General features: G+C 48.2%; 1 protein-coding gene across 5 annotated transcripts in view; it reads right to left on the reverse strand.

The window, feature by feature from the left end:
• Nucleotides 1-18,737, reverse strand: part of CLN3 (CLN3 lysosomal/endosomal transmembrane protein, battenin) — a 24,541-nt gene continuing 5,804 nt past the window's right edge. Inside the window, exons 1-16 of one of the 5 annotated variants that reach the window (XM_053263673.1) lie at nucleotides 18,329-18,479; nucleotides 18,120-18,199; nucleotides 17,955-18,033; nucleotides 17,051-17,153; nucleotides 13,927-13,989; nucleotides 11,266-11,345; nucleotides 10,895-10,980; nucleotides 9,903-9,975; nucleotides 8,853-8,996; nucleotides 6,166-6,314; nucleotides 5,640-5,689; nucleotides 4,849-4,917; nucleotides 4,684-4,739; nucleotides 4,476-4,569; nucleotides 2,445-2,585; nucleotides 1-715 (exon numbers count right to left, since the gene is read on the reverse strand). In XM_053263673.1, coding sequence (XP_053119648.1) covers nucleotides 596-715; nucleotides 2,445-2,585; nucleotides 4,476-4,569; nucleotides 4,684-4,739; nucleotides 4,849-4,917; nucleotides 5,640-5,689; nucleotides 6,166-6,314; nucleotides 8,853-8,996; nucleotides 9,903-9,975; nucleotides 10,895-10,980; nucleotides 11,266-11,345; nucleotides 13,927-13,989; nucleotides 17,051-17,153; nucleotides 17,955-18,033; nucleotides 18,120-18,168 — 1,356 coding nt within the window. In that variant the 5' untranslated portion in view covers nucleotides 18,169-18,199; nucleotides 18,329-18,479 and the 3' untranslated portion in view covers nucleotides 1-595. Of the gene's footprint in view, nucleotides 716-2,444; nucleotides 2,586-4,475; nucleotides 4,570-4,683; nucleotides 4,740-4,848; nucleotides 4,918-5,639; nucleotides 5,690-6,165; nucleotides 6,315-8,852; nucleotides 8,997-9,902; nucleotides 9,976-10,894; nucleotides 10,981-11,265; nucleotides 11,346-13,926; nucleotides 13,990-16,444; nucleotides 16,523-17,050; nucleotides 17,154-17,954; nucleotides 18,034-18,119; nucleotides 18,200-18,320; nucleotides 18,480-18,737 lie in introns of those variants that run through there. The other 4 variants (XM_053263674.1, XM_053263675.1, XM_053263676.1 and 1 more) reach the window with 4 other exon arrangements.

Raw genomic sequence — 18,737 nt, forward strand, 5'->3', positions numbered from 1 at the left:
TAATGAGAGTATCATCTTTCCAAATATTGGTTTATTGATTGTGCATTGAGATAGAAACTGATCACAGTGGCACTCTGTGGCATTCTAAAAGTCTTCCCTCTTATATTTACATGTAGCTCTAAATGGACTCATGATCTGCGCACATACCCCTTTTTGCAATGCCTTCCAGTTATGTTATGTTGTACTAAATATCCCTTTGCCTCCTCTCCCTCCCAATATAGGGATGTGCTGACTGTGGCATGCATGTGCAACCATCAAATGTTCCCTCCTCCCAAGTACTGCACATGATTTCCCTTTCAACCGCACATCTGTGCACTATGATTGACCCTCCCTGAGCCCTGTGAAACATGAAACAAGTTCCACCCATGCTCACTTAATTTAAAATCAAAATGGACATAAACATAAACACTGAAGACCGAGCCTCTGTGAAGGGAAGAACCCTCAGTCTCATGTAGCCCTTTCCTCTTTTCACAGCCAGAGGAGGACATTTGCTATAGTTCCAGTTTCTTTTCCTCCTCAGTACTGTGCACTATATCACTCAGGAGCCGAGATACAGCACACCGAGGCATACATTGGCCCTGCTGGGAAGCAGGCCTTAGGGCAGGCGACAGAAATAGTTGTGGACGGGCATGGCCACTGCGCCTGAAAGTGATACGCCCAATGTGTCCGCAATACAAGCAACTCCCATGGCAAATTCTCTGTGTTCGGGTGGACTCTGTGGGGAGAGATGGAGAGAGAGGGCGCATTAAACCAGGCATGTAGCTATAATGGAGCAAACGGGTTGGGAGGAATGTCCCTGGACCACCAGTGCCCCTGTAACTTCTGAGGGCCACTGGAGGCTTCCCTTCCCACCTTCAAACCACCACCCCCCGTATCTCCCCTGGGGGTGCCTGGTCTCTGTTGCCAAGCTGTGCTGCTGCCCCCTCCCACCTCCACATGAAGCCTGCCTGCCTTCAAGGCCCCCTTAGCCATCAGGTCACCCACCCATGGTGTCCCTTAACAGCGTGCCTCCCTTGACCCGACAGCAATGCAGTCTAGTAAAGCCAGTTTGCACCTGTGCGGTGATGTCACTAGACTGCAAGGCAGCACAGACTGGACCAGCAAAGAGAAGGCAGATGGGTGGATGGTGGCGGTGGCAATGATGGAATATTGCCCCGAAATCCTCGTCCCTACACCAGTACATTAAACAGTAATGTCCTGCTAGGATATTGGATGTGGCCTCTTGACCTCTCTTGAAATCTCAAAATGGCACGAGACTCTACCCATGGTCTTGTTATCTCAAACACACACACACACACACACACTCAGATTGCAGTGAATGATAGGATCTTTGAATTGAATTTTAAAAAGAACTTTAAAATATTTCCTTTTAAAGAAGCTTTTATAAACTGAATATAATACAGTTTCTAGTTTTAATCAGTTTTAGTCTGGACTGGTGTTTTATCTCATTTTATCTTTGCTGTTTTATCTTGTTGCCATTTGTAGCAAGAACATGCATTTCATTTTGTTTTATTGTTGTATTTTTAAATGTGTCTTGTCACTTCTTGATCTGTCGTAAACACTGTTCTCTGGCTTACTGTAAGCTGCCCCAAGCAGCAGCGTGCTGGAGCAGCAGGATATAAACATTTTAAACAAACACCAGTTCTGTTTCCACCATGTCTTGGGGAGACTCCAAAGCAGGGCATGAGAGCAACATCCATCTCTTGTCTATCCTCAGCATCTAGTATTAAGAGGGTATACTGCACTGCCTCTGAACATGGAGGCTCAGCTTCTAATCACCAGCAGCCCTTCTTTGAACTTCCTAGGCACCTTGTGCAAAATGTGAGACTCTTGACATTGCCACCCTCCCAGTCTTGCCCTCCACCCCAGCCAGGGGTGGGAGTGTTTCCCCACATCACTAATGAAGGGAGCTGACAGTTTCTTTGCTGAGGGGCTCTCAAAATCCTGGCATTGGCGTTGAATTCTTTTTCTCAAGCACTGAGATGCCCTTTTCTACTTCCTACGGCTGCCAACTCTGACCAAAGGGTTGGGAAACCCAGGGATTCCACACACACACACCCCAACATTTTGTTGCAACATTTTTCACAATATTAAGCCATTACAACCTTCAAGATTCATTTAATACAGAAGTTCCCAACCTGTGGGACTCTAGATGTTGCTGAACTACAACTCCCATCATTCTGAGCTACAATTTATTGTGGCTCGGGATGATGGGAGTTGTAGTTCAACAATGTCTGGAGTACTGAGTCCCAACAGAGGTTGGGAACCCCTGCTTTAATAATTACCTGACAATTGATGCTGGTCCCTGGAGACTCTAGACCACACCTGGAGGGCTGACAACCCAAATGTGTTCACCCACACATTTAACTGAAGCCCACCCGCCATGTGTTTCATTGATATTTGTCCCATTGCAGTATTCCCCTTGTTTCTCCCTACAAGCTCACCTCTTCTCTGACAGTGTGGAAGGTGTTCACGTAACCAGCTCCACCCAGCAATCCCTCATAAAGTATCAGAGCAAAAGCCAAATAGATGCTGGGCAAAAACATGTAGTATACAGCAAACAGGAGGAACACCATGTTCAAGCACTAGTATGAAAGAGGAAGAAAGTTAGTGTAACAAGGCAATGGCATTTGGATGGGAAGCTGATTGTACTGTTCCGCAGTAGAAGGAGAATTAGGGTCCTTCCAGACACCAAGGAGATGTGGGATGCGAGAAGCTTTCAAACACTTTCTAAGCACAGACTTACTCCCCCTCCACACAGCCCCACAGGCTTCCATCCTACTTTCCAGCATGATCTCACGATTTGGTGATGCTGTGTTCAGATGCAGAGCAGGGTCCTCACCCGATTTTTGCAGTGCCACCTGCTGGCCAGCTCTTGCTTTCCGAGAATAACCGATCACTACTTCTCTGGCTAATGGAGAAAATGGATGGTTCTTCTCAGAGAGCAAGAGCTGGCCAGCAGGTGGCGCTGCAAAAAGTGTGCAAGGATCCTGCTCTGCTTCTGAAAACAGCATCACCAGATTGTAAGATAGTGCTGGGAACTAGAACGGAAATCTAGGGGAGCGTGTAGAGGTGAGTAAACTTATGCTTAGAATTTGCATGAACGTTTCTCACATCCTGCATCCTTTTGCTGCCTGGAATGATCCTTAAACTGGGAGGGGTGGAGGAGAGAAGTAAAATAGAAAATGAGATTAAGACTAACGTGGCACAAGGATGGGACATCTCAAGAAATACAACATAGAGATTCAGGACTGCCAGCTTTTTAATAAGCCTTTGCTCCTGTACCTTTTTAACAGCAGCATGATTTCCAGGCATTTCCAGGCAATACTTCCGTGACCTGCTGCTTTCTGCAGCTCAAGATGCTGCTAAAAGCAGAGGTGCAGGCTCGGGTTTCCTCCAACCCCTTCTGATCAGCTGACAAAAACAGTACAATAAATGTACAGACACTATTCAAAGCACCATAGACACGAATGGCCACAATATTAACAACAACAACAGAAACCAGATGTCCTTCCTCTGGGTCAGGCGCAGCTCGTGGACGCGCCTCCGGGGGGGGGGGGCGGCGGGCAGCTTCTTTAAGGTAAACTGAGCCGGTGCTCCATGCCACCCAGCAGCCCCCGCGGCGGGGAATCGCCTCTGCCACTCACCTGGCTCCCGTGGAGGTGAGCCCCCGCCAACGGCTCCGTTTACCTTAAAGAAGCCACCCGCCACCCCCCCAGAGGAGAGTTCACGAGCCGCGCCTGCTCTGGGTATAATTTGCTATTTGGAATCTCTAGCATCACATCAGGAGGCATAACTGAGGAGGGTCCAGGGCTCAGTGGTAGAGCACCCATTTTGCACTCATAAGAGTCTCAAATTCAGCCGCCAGCTTCTCCAGTCCAAAGACTCTCAGATAGCAGGGCTGGGGAAAATCTCACTCCAAGACCTTAGAGAACCTTAGTCAGAGTAGACAATATTGAGCTAGATGGACTAATGGTCTAATACGCAATATAAGGCAGCAGGGGCGTAACTACAATTAGGCAGGGGGAGGCCATTGTCTCGGGGGCCCCCCGCCTTGGGGGGGCCCCTCATAGGCTCTCCCCCACCCGATCTTCCTTTTGAAGTCATGTGTAAAAAAATTTCTCCTCCTTGTTCTGGTGCCGCCCGCTATTTCCTTCTTGTTTGTCTCCGCGAGTCCACCCTTGGGGGGGGCCCTCAGAGGCTCTCCCCCACCCAGTGCCTACCCCAATCTTCCTTTTGAAGTCATTAAAAAAATTTCGGGGGGGGGACATTTAAGAATCTTGTCTCAGGGCCCACTCCAACCTAGTTACACCCCTGTAAGGCAGCTTCATGTGTTTACTAACAAGGGTCACATGGAGAGAGGAAGTCTGTGACCACCTGGAAAAGAGGACAGACTTCATAGGCCAAGTAGGTGTCTCTACAGGGCAGAAAGGAATCGTTCATGTGGACATGCGTTGTAGAGGGGACTCTTTTACCTGAAGCACCGCCAGGACCCATATGTGCCGAATCCGTATGCATCTGGCAGAGGAACGAGAGATAAAAACTCCAGCCTGGTACAGCATTTGGTACCTGAAGAAGGTGGAGAAACACAGGAGTCTTGGCTTCCAACCCTTTTTGGTTCTAGCCTACCATCTCTCAGTCAGCTAGAATCTTATCTTTCATCACCTCCCCATCCCCACTCACCAGCGATATTGCTGAGAATGAGTCATCTCTGCTTTTTTGAAGTACAGGAGCTCAAACTGGGAAGGAGAACACAGAGAGAGAAAGGGTTAACAAGGCAGGGATTAGACGAGTTAGCCCCGCCCCAAATAGAGAGGTCTCCACCCATTCCCAGCCCTCATCACTCACCAATCCCTGGTTGATGAAATATTCTGCAAAATATACCGCAGCTAAAGGGATGAGGTATTTTAAGAGACTCTGCAGGAGAGGAAGGTGTGTTAGTGTGTCACATGGGGGGTCACAAGTTTGCACAAAAGAACAAAGCAGGCTGAGAACAAGCAATACAACCTTCACAACAATCCTCTTTATGCCCACTCAGCAACATAATGTCTTGAACAAGAGGTACTGGTTTTAACCTTTAAAGCAAGGGTTCTCAGCCTTGGGTCCTCAGGTCTTTCAACCATTGTGGCTGGGGATTATGAGGGGTTAGGAACATAGGAAACTGCCATATACTGAGTCAGACCATTGGTCTATCTAGCTCAGTATTGTCTTCACAGACTGGCAGCGGCTTCTCCAAGGTTGCAGGCAGGAATCTCTCTCAGCCCTATCTTGGAGAAGCCAGGGAGGGAACTTGGAACCTTCTGCTCTTCCCAGAGCGGCTTCATCCCCTGAGGGGAATATCTTGCAGTGCTCACACATCAATTTTCCCATTCAGATGCAACCAGGGCAGACCCTCTCCCTCCCTCCATGTCCCAAACAATCCCCCACATCCAGACAAGCCTCAGACCGAAGTTCATTATGTGTCTTCCTCAACTCACCTACACCGGGTCCTGATGCGCTCTGCACAATGGACCCCTTTAAATGCGCACACACACACCAAAATATCTTGTATGTTTTCAACCTATGCAAATAAATTAACTACACACACACACACACACACACACACACACACACACACACTTTAGAAACACAATTCTTACCTTGACCACATGTGCCTTTTCTGACACGCTGAGCTTATTGTTTTGGGATTCTAGAGATGGAGGGAGTTGGTTGAAATGAGGCACAATTAATCAAGCATTCAGGCTCAGACTGGCCTACAGGGCAACTGGGCATATTCCCGGTGTGCCCCACCCGCAGGGTGCCCCTGCGCCCCACTGCACTCGACATCAATGAATACTCCCACCCTTAAGTACCCAATCTGCTCAAAACCCGGCGCCCTCCCCACATACGTTCCACCACCCTCTCAGTGCCCCCAGTCCAGCCCTGCAACCATGTGATAACAATTGTAAATATTTTGTATGCAGAGAGGTACAATAGAAATTCTCTAAAAGAATGGCAGCATTATCTGTGGGTAACTTTCTCCCATCCTTGATAGGAGCAAAGTGCATCATGGATAAAGATGCAGCACTCTTGCTTTTTAGATTAGTCTTGGGGTAAACAAGGTGCATTGTGGGAAAATGGCATATGGTGTAGCAAGATGGCCCCATCCACCTAGGTATCACTTACTGTTTGTGGTTGCACTCTCTAAGAGTGGCTGGTGAGTTGAGGAAGGGGTACCCATACTTGGACGTCTTAGTGAGGAAGCCCCCCTTCGTGAGGGAGTACCCCATCCGCAGCGTGGAGCCTGTGGGGGTGGAGCCAATAGGAAGCAATAGCTAAGGAAAAGGAAAGGAAAGGAGATGATCAAGGAAGCCAGGTACGCTGTGAACATGAGCCTCTGCAGGACGTTTTCCAGGGTGGGGGGGGGCAAGATATACACATGCAAAGTGTGTAAACAGAAATCAAAACACAACAGCATGTATACAATGTTAATATGGGCTCAATCTGGGGGTGGAGGCAAACCCCACCACCTGCTTGATTCCCCCTCCAGATACCCAGGAATTCCATTGTGGTAGTTCTTTGGGGAGAAAAGCTGGTCTTGTGGTAGCAAGCATGAACTGGGTCTTGAGTTGGTCCTGTGGTAGCAGACATGAACGTTTTTTAAGCAGGGTGCCTTGGTTTACACTTGAATGGGTGACTACATGTGAGCTCTGCAAGATATTCCCTTATGGCAGGGCTGCTCAACTTCGGCCCTCCTGCAAATGTTGGCCTACAATTCCCATAATCCCTGGCTATTGGCCACTGTGGCTGGGAATTGTGGGAGTTGTAGTTCAAAAACAGCTGGGGGGCCTAAGTTGAGCAGGCCTGCCTTACGGGATAGGGCTATAGCTGTAGCTCAGTGGTACAGCATCTGCTTGCATTCAGGTATCTCCAGGTAGGGCTGGGAGAGACTCCTGCCTGAAACCTTGGAGGGCTGCTGCCAGAAGACAGTACAGAGCTACATGGATTAAAGGTCTGACTTGATATAAGGCAGCTTCCTGTATTCCCACTCTTAATTGGGAGATGGCCCCTCCTGAGCAACACTCAGAATTTAGTTGCTATAGAGCAGGGTTTCTTAACCCTGGGGCCCCAGATGTTGTTGGACTACAACTCCCAGAATCCCCAGCCACAAAGGCCATGTCTGGGGATTCTGGGAGTTGTAGTCCAACAACATCTGGGGGCCCAAGGTTAAGAAACCCTGCTGTAGAGGATTCCACTGTCTGCTACAAACTGATGGAAGTTTGTAACAAAATCCCCTATATGCATTCAATCAGGGTGGTAAAGGGATCTAAGTTTTTCCGGCTTTTCTGTTCATCCTTATGTGTGATGTAAATTATGTGTGCTGGCAATTGTGAGAAGGGAGAAGGGCATGATAAAGAGCAGAGAGCTAGCGCAGTGTTGTGATTAGAATATTAGACTAGGACTGCGAAGTCCTGGGTTTCAAATCCACAAAGCCACCTGCGTAACCTTGGGCTAGTCTCTCTCAGCCTGCCTAATAGATTTGTTCTGAAAATAAAATAAATGGGTTTGGGGGATGAGGACCATGCAAATAAATGAAATATAGTTATTCCTTATTCATTCATGACTACATGGACATGCATTCAAAATGGCTGCTTTGCCTTGTGTGTAAGTCACTTTTAGCCTACTTTCCAGTAGGCTTATGAGATCATCCAGCATTGTGTGTGTGTGTGTCCACACAACAACTTTGCAATGCCTGGACCAATATGAACTAAATAGGTTACAGCTGCAGTGACACATAGGGACACCTCAATGGCGTGATGTCATCCACCCCAATTCAAGATGGTTGATGTGAACGTTTGAGGGCTAACTTGTGGATTGCCTAACCAATTTGAACCCAATCTGGTACAGTTGTAGTGAGTGACACACAGGGACACCTCAACGGCATGGTTTGTAATGATATCATCCACCCCAATTCAAGATGGTAGACACATGAACATTTAAGGTGCAAGGGGGAACCAATTTGGACCAAATTAGCTCAAGGGCATAGTTTGTCATCCTCCCTGATTCAAGATGGCGGTCATGCATACGTTTGAGGTGCAAGTGAGAACCGATTTGGTCCAAATTTGGTACAGTTTTAGGGACACCTCAAACGCAGAGTGGGCTAACTTGTAATCTGCCTAACTGATCTGAACCAGATTTAGTCCAGTTGTGGGGATAGTGAAAGGAAAGTAGGCAGATTAGTTCTTACTAGAACAACTTATCTATTCCCCATGTAAGCAGCCTCTCTGGCCACCCAGTCCCTGGTCATTTATGTTACCCAAGCAACCTCCCATCTTTTCTTGGTTGGGACCCACTCAAGACTCCAACCTGGAGGAGACTCCCTCAGAAGAGGAACATGCCCCCGTTAATATCCCCAGCCCCAACAAAGGCTTCTACATCCAACAGTCCCTGAGTAGACACAGCTTGTTGCCCTTCCTGCAGTCACCCCCTCAGAGGAGCCCCGAGGACTTGCTGCCCCCCAGCAAGGGTCTTGTCCTGGTCTTAGAACCCCCTCCATTGCCCCCCCAGGAGCAAGATGCCAACACCAGAGGTGAAGTGCTTTCCTGGCTACTCAGGGCCTCCCTCCCAATGGGCCTACTCAGGTGTAAGGGAGACCAGCTACCTGTTTGGGATCAGGGCCAGCCTGAGCTCCAGAAAACGGGGTGGTGGTGGTGGGTGGGTTCATGGTTCCTTCATAACCTTTGCTGGTTCAACAGCTCTTCCTTTCAAGCTGTTGCCTCTAGTAGCTGCCTTATTAGAGTTGGGTATGGCCCATCTCCTTGACAACCAAATTTCCCTCTTAGCAGCCTCCAGGCCCTACGAACTGAGCTCACCTGGCCTGCATGACGAGAGGAATAACCGTCATAGTGAGGAGGCTGAGCTGAGGGCTCAATCCAGCCTCTGTCAGCCCAAGGTAGGAAATTGCTCCAATCAGGCCGGCTGCACCTGTTCCTGAGGCCCAGGCAGACACCACGGCACTAGTTGGGGGGGAAAAAAGAAGAATAGGAGCCATAGTCGCTGTTTCCTTCTTGGCACTCTTTATCTTACCGTAATTACCTTATAAGCAAATCCTTCACAAATGTATGTGACTGATGTTGTGCAAGTCTGGCTTCACAACTCTCACTGCAGTGTACATTCAGCAAGTCAACCGTGGATCTGTTTCACTGTGGCCCATCTTGCCCCTCCTCTTGTTTCTCAGATCAGTTGAATCTGATCTTTGAAAATTCTTTTTAAGTGGCACACACATTAATGTGTTTATATGCCAATCTTTCACCTTCTTTCCCACATCCCCTACAAAAAAAAAAAAATCCAAAATATGTAAAAACATTTGCAAAGATGTTTTGGAGAAGATTGGGGTGTGTGCCTGTGCATATTGGTGACAACACAGGCACTAGCCAATAGGCACTCTCTACAGCTAGCTTCCCCCCCTGTTTTAAATGGACTATGCTAGAAGGTTGCAGGACCTCTTTTTTCAGAGCTCATTCTGGGACAGAGAAAGGTGTATTTGTAGAGCACAGTGAAGATGCTTTCATATTGGCTTCACTGCTCTGTAAAATGTTAGGTTTATCTTGATCCTTTAAAACCCTTTATCTCAATGATTCCTAGTGAATCAGAAAGAGGGTTTCTTTGTCTCCCTTTAATACGAACAAGGGTTTGCAATGCTGTCTAAAGCAACAAAGCTGACCCATTAACTGAGCAGACAGCTACACCTGCTGTGTCATTTTGTCTTGGTTATTTTATTGTATTTTTTCCTTCAACTATAAGCTGCTTTGGTTTGCCTATGATGAAAAGCAGGGCAAAATATACGGAAAAACAAACATTAACCCCACCACCCAATTCCATTTTTGATCTGCAGTCTTACAGCCACTCTACCCTTTTATTACCTTTTAAAGAAGGATGTAAGCGCAAGGTATGTAATTTCTCCCAGGCCAGATGAAATACTGGCCAATACAACACCTGTAGGAATGAGAAAAAAGGACAAAGATCCTCTCATCCAAGCACAACCTGTACTTAAGTTACTCTATTCCATCTGAGTCAGGAAAGTGGAAGAGAGAATTTTAGTGGGTGTGCTTCTCTCTCCATAACTACTTAAGGTGGGAGAAATGACACCCACCAGAATTCTTTCTTTCTGGGAAATTATTAAAGCAACGTAGGTGCCCTGTGAAAACTCTACCCGCTAACTAACTTACTGGGTGAGAGGGATTGCTAGGAGTCTGTTGAAGGCTGAGGGCATGTAATTGTTGCTATGGAGAATAGAAAGAGGGCTGATCTAAACAATTTCCGCTAACATTATATCCCAGATTCTCACGGTGTGCGCACTCCCAATTTTCAGTTATTTTTGGCAATGTCAGGTCAGCACTGTGCCAGCCTGACTTAACTGGGATCATGTACCTGAATTACAGAAGCCAATCTTGGTTAAATGATGGCTGGGCACAGTGCCGACCCAACATTGCAAAACATTTCTGGATTCACATGCACGGAAACTGGGAGCACGCACTGCACAAATCTGTGATTGAACTTTATGGGAGCTCATCTGGATCATGTGAGCTTCTAAGGTGAAAGATCATGTATCTTTTCCCAGGTGGAATTATGGAAGGAAAAGTAAACCCTTGCAGTCTCACCCCAACTTCCTCCTATTGTAGCTTGTGGGACAGGGAACCATCTTATTTTTTATTTTTTATGTAAACTGCTTTGAGAAGTTTTGTTGGGAAAGTGGCATATAAATATTGGTCATCACTGTAGTAGTAGTAAATCATGCCCCCACCCCTTGTAGCTTTCTAAAAAACAGTAGCGAAGGGGGCTGGGCCCTCTTTGGGTCTCCTATAATTCAAGCACCACCTGTTCCCCCACAATAATCGATGAAGTTGGCTCTTACCCATAATGCTTTGGGCTGGGCTTGTTGATAAGGCCACCAGCACGAAACTGCCCCAGGCCGTGACGACACAGATGCCAACCCGCAAACTATGAGTTGAGGGGGAGGAAAAGGTAAGATGGGCAATGAGATGGGATAAAAACTAGCCATGACAACCCCCTTAACTAGCCCTGTTCATAGGCCACACACAAGGGCAACTGTTCTGGCAACTAATTTTCTCTCCCTCCTCACAGAAACTGTCAGTGGTGAGCTCCCCACCTCCTGCATTCCCAGAACTTCCAGAGGCACACTCCTTATATTATGGCCTATCCTCTTCTTTCCTGAGAGTATGATTTCTACCCACACAATGCCTCACATTAACTGCACCAACTCACCCGTATGGTAGCCAGTGGATACAAAAAGGTGCACTGAGTTTGATGAAAAGGGTGGGCAGAATGTCAGCCAAAAGCACGGCCTATAGGGGGCGCCAAAGAGACAGCAGTAGTTAATCTCAGCAATAATGAGTCTCAGCAGTAGTCTAAGTCTAACTATTGAGACTTAGAAGTTATTCTCAGCAGGGGTCAAAAGGCAGATGCTGCAACAGCCTACTGAAGCTAGGAAGGTCTGAGTCTGGCTAATCCATGGATGGTCTTAACAATGCAGCCTCTGCCTGCCATCTTGGATTTAAGCATCCATTTTGGACAGAAGTTTGGGCCTTGAAGTCACTCGCCTAGGAGCAGGGGGAACAGCACCCAGTACTCTCAAATTGTTAATGAACAGAGTTGCTAGCCAGGCAAGCAATGGTCCTAGGACAGGGTAGGTCAACCTAAAACTCTCCAGCTATTGTTGGACTTGGACTACCACTCCTACCATGATGGGATGATGGGAATAGTAGTCCAACAGCTGGAGAATCTCAAGTTGACCACCCTTGTCCAAGGACAATAGGTAGCTGAACAGGCCCACCCCACCCCAATGCAATCAGAATAACCCCTTGCCACTGACTGAATCTGGCAGACCCAAAGGCCCGGCTGCTTTGGGCACTTACCAGATTAGCACAGTCTCACCTATTCAGCTCCCACAATGTTTCATCTGTTTAGAAGCTTCCCCTGCCTCCCCCTCCCCCTTTTAACCCCAATAATTGTGCTTGGGATCCTGATGCTGCATCTTTAGAGAGCAAACTAGTAGATACATGGGCTGCTCAGTCTCTCTTCTTGCTCAAGGCTTCCAAGGGGAGTGCTCCTGATCTTTGCATCCCAAAATGCCACTGGTGGCCCCGCTGTGCCCAAACCCCACTTAAAATCTTTGAATAGGTGCTTGCCAAGCACCTCAGATACTATTGGATCCCCTTGGATTAGGTGCCAGACCAGAAGCCTAGGAGGCCAATCCGGCCCAATGAAGGCCTCACTGTGTCACAGAAGCTGAATCTCCAGTCTGAGATCCACCCTTCCCCTCTGAAGTTCATTATCTCTTCTCAGCAAAACCAGGGAAGTATAAAATGCTCTCTTCTCTCCGTCCCTCTCAAACTCCACTTTTGCTTTCCTTGCAAGTAGCTTGACTTTAGCCACTCCTCCCTTCCCCCTTCTCCTCACTGAAACCGCCTTCGGATTCTCACTGTTGAGTCTTGTCTAGCAGCTAATATTCAGCACCTGTTTGCTCTTATAGGGGTTCCCATAAATTGTGGCTAGGAATGATCTAGTTCAGCAACATCTGGAGTACTATTGGTTGGGAACCCCTGCTCTAATAAAAGGTCTTTCTTTTGAAGAGTCCTGGCCCCTGACTCTGTCTGCCCTCAGGGGTACTTTGCAGTGACATCTCACTAATCTGGTTATGCATGCTTCTTGATAGGATGGAAGTAATTGGGGCCCATACTGATGGCTCACTCCCTGTATCTTCTTCAGCTGCAAAAAGGGTTTGCCCCAAGCACCTGAGTAACTCCTTCAGTTTCAAAAAGCAATTCCCTAGAACTGTTTGGGTGTCCTGGCCAGAGATCTGCCAACAAGGTGCCCATCTGTGAGAAACGCGAGTGTGGGAAGAATGGGAGACTACCTGGGAATCCCATATAGACGGCTTTAAGTTCCAGCATGGAAGAAAGTTAGGGCATAGATGCAATAAATAAAACTAGCTGAACCGCTGTGCAGAGCATCTGCGCCTCTAGTTGGCGACCGTAGCCGTCCCCCACCACCGTCTTCTTCTGTCTCTGCTTCCCCCACTGCCCACCTCCACCGCCATTTCCCCTCCATAGGGCTTCCCCCACCCGCCCGCCAGCCACTACTTCCCCCTCCTGCCTGCCGCCACCGCCTTCTTCCCCCACCCACCTGCCTGCCCACCCTCTTCCCCCACCTGCCTGCCATCTTCCCCCACCCGCCGGCCCTCTTCCCCCGCTTGCCCGCCAGCCAGCCACCCTTCACCGCCATTTTGTTTCCCTGCTGGCTGGCTGCCACCACTATTTTCTTCCTTCCCACCCATCCCCATCGCTATCCAGCAGCTGCTTGAACTCTGGCGAGAGCTGCCACACAAAGGATTAGTGACGGGTATGCCTAAGAGATAGATAGATAGATAGATAGATATGGAAGATAATAATAAGAAAAACTCCTAACTTCCCCACTTCTGCCTCCCTCCGGTGCGGTCAGGAGGGCATAGGCGGCCTGTATTCTCACAGGCAGCCTACCCCTCACAGAGACAGCCCACTCCCAACCACTCCCAGTGGTGGTGTGGCAGTGGCAGCGGCCTTGGCCTCCACCCCCAGCTGTGGTGTGCAGCGTGCCGCTGGGCGGCCTCCCCCTGTGTGTTGCAGCCTGCCACTAAAGCATGGCATGCCCCGTGCAGCAGAGACTGTGGCTGGGGAACAGTTGGTTTGGTGGATCTGGGGAGTGCCCTCCATTTGCAGGGCAGAGGGACGCAGCCAGACTGGTATCCCCGCTGCTAGCCAGCACAAGGCACCATGTCGCGGGGAGGAGAACGAGTGAGCGAGGTGGCCCTGGAGGCAGGGCAACACGGGTTCTTGGGATGCGTGCACCCTATTATAGCTCTGCCCCTGCTCCTTCCTACTCACTTACCCCTGTAGAGATGGTATTGCAGTCATAGCGAGAGGTATTGTCCTCTAGAGGAATGATGGGAGTCTGAGGGGGAAATCAATACGCAGGAGATACATGGTTACACAGGAGAAGAGAATAACTCCCACTGTCCCCTCCTGAAGGTCTCCCACACTTCTGAAGGTCTCATTCTCGGTTCCCCCATGTGTGAAAGAACCACTTGTTCTATTTCACATTCCATTGGCCTCACCCGTTCGGGCCTTGGGAGACCAAACTAGGTATTCAGAGAGATAGCTTAGAATCATTCCAACTCTCCGTGCCTGGCGTGGTTGGTCATATACGGCGAGTCCAGGCAGATTTGCAGGACCCACAATGAATGGGCACTGCCACTGTCATTTGGGGAGGCACTGTGCCAGGGCTGCACAACTTTGGCCCTCCAGCTGTTTTTGGACTACAGCTCCCATAATTTCCTCCCCCCCCATTTTAAATTTTTATTGGCTTTTACAATAGCTTTACATTCAAATTACATTCATTTATTTAATTAAGTAAATATCGACTTCCCGTTTACCTATCTGCGCAGTTCACGCTAACTATACATATAAACCATTGCTACAATAATTCAAAACATAGATATTCCACATTACTACTTGATTTTACCCAACCCAACCTGCTGTTATTACTATATTTCAAACCCTGCTGAAAAGTCCATATTAGAAAAATAGTTCTTTAAGTAAAGTAAAAATGGTTCCCAGTCTTCTTTGAATCATTCCAAATTTTCATCCCTTATAAGTGCTGTAAGCTTTGCCATCTTCTGGGGATATGATATACAATGAGTTGAAGAAAATTTTTAAAATGACATTTCCTAAGAGGCCAGAATCCTTCCTGCTGGGAATAACTCAAGGAGAGTTTTCCAGAAGAAATTTAACATTTTCAGTGTATGCAACCACAGAAATGGAAAGACTCTAAAATGCCCTCAAAAGAAGACTGGTTGATAAAAAATCTGTAATATGCTGAGACAGCTCCCCTAATTCCCAGCCACAGTAACCGATACTCAGGGCTTATGGGAGTTGGAGGCCAACATCTGCAGGAGAGCCAAGGCTGTGCAGCCCTGCACTATGCACTACCATTATCTTCTCTGCCAGTGTCTGTATCCACTATTCACCCAAGAGCAGGCTGATGCCCTCTTTACTCTAATTCGGTAAAGAAATAAAAAATCATAGAGTCTATTGACAGCTACTAGTCTTGATGAGTCTGACTATATGTGACTTCTAGGTTCAGATAGTAGGCTTTGGGTTTCTACGCGCAAGGGGACAACAGCAGAAGAGGGGGCATCGGGGGCGAAGCAAGGTTGCTAGCAGCCCCAGGACAGGCTGCTGAGGCCGCCATTGCTGAGTGTGCTACCTGATGCTGGCCACACCCCTTCCCCATGTGTCACCATGCCGACACAGGGGGCGTGGCCAACAGTGGGCATGAATGCACAGCTCTCGCCCTCTCCAGCTGGCAAAGTGCTTTCGAGGGAGGGAAAGGAAGCATCCAGCTGGCGAGCAAAGCACTCACTGGCTGGGGAGGTCAAGAGGAAACTGGGGAGGGGTAAGGGGGACAACTCCCCAGGGCATTTGTCTCCCCATTCCCCGGCTCCATTAAGGGCATGCCTTTATCTCCTGCTTGTGAGCTTTCCAGAGGTATCTGGTTGGCCATTGTGGGAAACAGGGCGCTGGACTAGATTTCAGGCCTTGGCTTGATCCAGCAAGGCTCATATGCTATTTATGTAGTGTGTATGTTTTGCTCTGTCCCACACATAGTATTCAAGCACTCCTGCACATTTCTGAGATCAGTGATCTCAGAACTGATTTACTGAGCTGTTGCTTTTGAGGCTGGATGCAATGCTCTGTTGTGTCTGGGCAGTGGCCCCAGTGAACGCTATCTGATCACAACACTTCCAGTCTTTCAAGCCCTTCTTGGCAATCCTGGCAGTGTCGCAGTGGCCCCATCACACTCCTCACCACGTGAATTAAGCTGGGGTCAGGAGGCTGCCAGATTCTAATCAGCCTTAGCACGTCCCTAACATCTGCAGTACCCTTGGCCACCTTTTGTATGCACAAACGTGCCCTTTCCTTCCTCATTGCATAGTCACAAATCAAGCAAGCACAGCTACATAACCTTTCCCTTGTGAAATGCCACCAGGGGCGTAACTACCATTAGGCAAGGGGAGGCAGCTGCCTGGGGGCCCCCACGCCTCGAGTGGGCCCCCAATGGCAAGTCAAATGTGAAGTGAGTGTGTGTGTATCAGCGAGGGGCCCATTTTAAAATGTTGTCTCTGGGCCCACTCCAGCCTCGTTACGCCCCTGAATGCCACGGTAGACACACCCCACAGATAGTGTTAACACATTTCACATTCATGAGCAATGCATTCTTTTGCAGACTTCTTGAATCTTTCAAAGCGTTCTTCCATTCTCATATTCAACATGCCTCTCTTGCAGTAATATCACTGCTGTTATTCATTATTTTCCAGGTGCTTTTCCAGACAGTGATATATTCCTACCTGAGCACAAATTACGACGAAAAGTAAAAAGGGAAATCCCCATGAAGTACATGGCTGTTGCATGGTATTCTTAGCGACATCTGCTGGCAATCTGCAGGAATCTGCAAAACAACTATGTCTTTTCAAACTCCCTTTTTATTCTTTTTAAATTATTATAAACATAGAAAAAGTATGTAACTTCTATCGTCAAATACATATTGTGACTTAACAAATATCACAGAAAACTCTTAATACCGTTGAAAATAAACTGAGGATATACACAATCCTGGAGCATACCATTCCAATATTGTGTGAATAAAATCTCTCCCCTCCCCCCCCCCCCCGGTCTATCTACAGTATCAACCTTGTTTGTCAAACTCCTTTTACTTTAACTTGGGGTGGGTGGGTGGAGCTTATTCACAGACTGTTGCAGATTGCCAGCAGATGGCGCTAAGACTATTACAACACCTTGAAAGTAATGTGGGTTTCAACATTTATTTTTATTTTTCAACATTTGCACACTTTGGAATATATTGCCAACTGAAAGAATCCTTGACGCTTAATTGATCAGTGTTTTTGCCCTGACATACACAAAGATGCAAACATTATTCTCCTTTGCACACCCACCGGTCCTGTCTTATTGCGTGGCGGCACCTTCTCATGGCTGAGGATGTCATGGGCAGCACTCAGCATTACCACGTACGCAAAGTTGTTGCAGAGTCCTAGCATCCTGTGAGGGCAAGGCAGGCTGGTTAGTGTGGTAGGGGCATCTCAGGCAAGCAAGACAGGGGAGCCAAGGACAGAATCCAGAACTGAATTCAGGGGCATAGGCAAGTTATCGGTGCTCCCACCACCCCCTGCTGCCACCACCTCATGGCCCTGCCACCGCCACCGCCTGCCTCTGAGAAAGGATGACGGGCGACACTTCCGTTTTCCAGTGTCAGCCACCCCCACTTGCACCAGGGTCAAAAGCACGGAAACCCAGGAAGCACAGCTGGCATCAGAGCAAGGCCAGGCTGCCCATCAGAGTGGGCAAGTGGTTCCTTTGTTGACTAGGTACTTCCTTTCTCTCTCTCGCTCAGAGAAAGGGAGAGAGAAAGGAAGCACCCAGCTGGCAAACAAAGCACTTGCCAGTTGGGAGAGGGGCAGCAAGGGGCATGCCCTGATACTGGCCCCTGCTCTGGAGGGATCTGAGGGGGTGCCCTGGGTGGACCCTGGGCATCAGCAGCCTAGTGACGTTTGTCCACCCACCCTCAACCGAGTCCAATGGTGGCTAGGCCACTTTCTGAAATTCTACAGCATCCAGGCAAGAAGTATGCAAGAGGCTGTACAAATTAGGTATACTGGCAATGACTGGTTTGGGGGCAACATATCTGAGAGTGACTAGAACACAAACAAAGGGACAAGAGAAAAATCAAGTGTCAGTTTTATGAGGAAGAACACAAGCAGAAGTACATTCAAGGGCAGCGGGAGTATTTGCTTTTGTGCAAGCCTGAAATAACCCTGGAAACAAAGCAAAAAGGGACCTCACCAGAAGCCCATATTGTTCCTCCAGTTGCTGTAATCCTCTGTGGTCTCGGGCCCCATTGTGGATGCATCTTCATATTCTCCTGGTTTTTAGAAGGGGAGAGTGGCAGAGTCAGGGAAGATAAGGAGACATTCAGGCCGAGAACTGGAGTCGGGAGCAGAGACTTACCTTCGGAATCAGATGGGAGGCGCGGCCATCCGCCCTCAGAGGACTCCATGGTAAGAAGGAGTGGGGTTACCGGGGGCTACCTACAATAAACAGGAGTCAGGAAGGATGGGGAAGGTACCTCTACCAAGTACATAACCACATCCATTGAACAGATGGATGGATGGATGGATGGATGAGTCACTCACTCACTCACTCACTCACCCACACACCTGCTCTTTAAGAAACAGTCCAGAACGTCACTGCTCCCCTCTGCAAAACGAAAAGCAACAGAGACAAAAAGCTTCCTCCTGAAGCGGCAGTCATGTGTGCGAGAGATCCTCACGCCACCTGACTCCGCTTCCTGGTTTGAAGCCATTTCCTGTTCATAGTGCCCTCACTTGGTGTCACTAAGCCGGAGACACACTTGCCCATAGATTGCTAAAATGAGATTGCGTTTGCCCACAGATAACATGGCTGTCTTGCAGTAACATCGTTGTCTGCCCAGAGCTGTTGACAGATTTCTAGAATCACAAAAGGTCGTCTGATAATTCAAATAATTATGAGCATGAGGGAACTTTTTTGTTTTTTGGTTTTTTTAATAATTCTGCAGAGGCTCATTTTAAATATGCATTTTTAAAA

This window comes from Hemicordylus capensis, chromosome 6, assembly GCF_027244095.1.
Source record: "Hemicordylus capensis ecotype Gifberg chromosome 6, rHemCap1.1.pri, whole genome shotgun sequence".
Taxonomy (NCBI): domain Eukaryota; kingdom Metazoa; phylum Chordata; class Lepidosauria; order Squamata; family Cordylidae; genus Hemicordylus; species Hemicordylus capensis.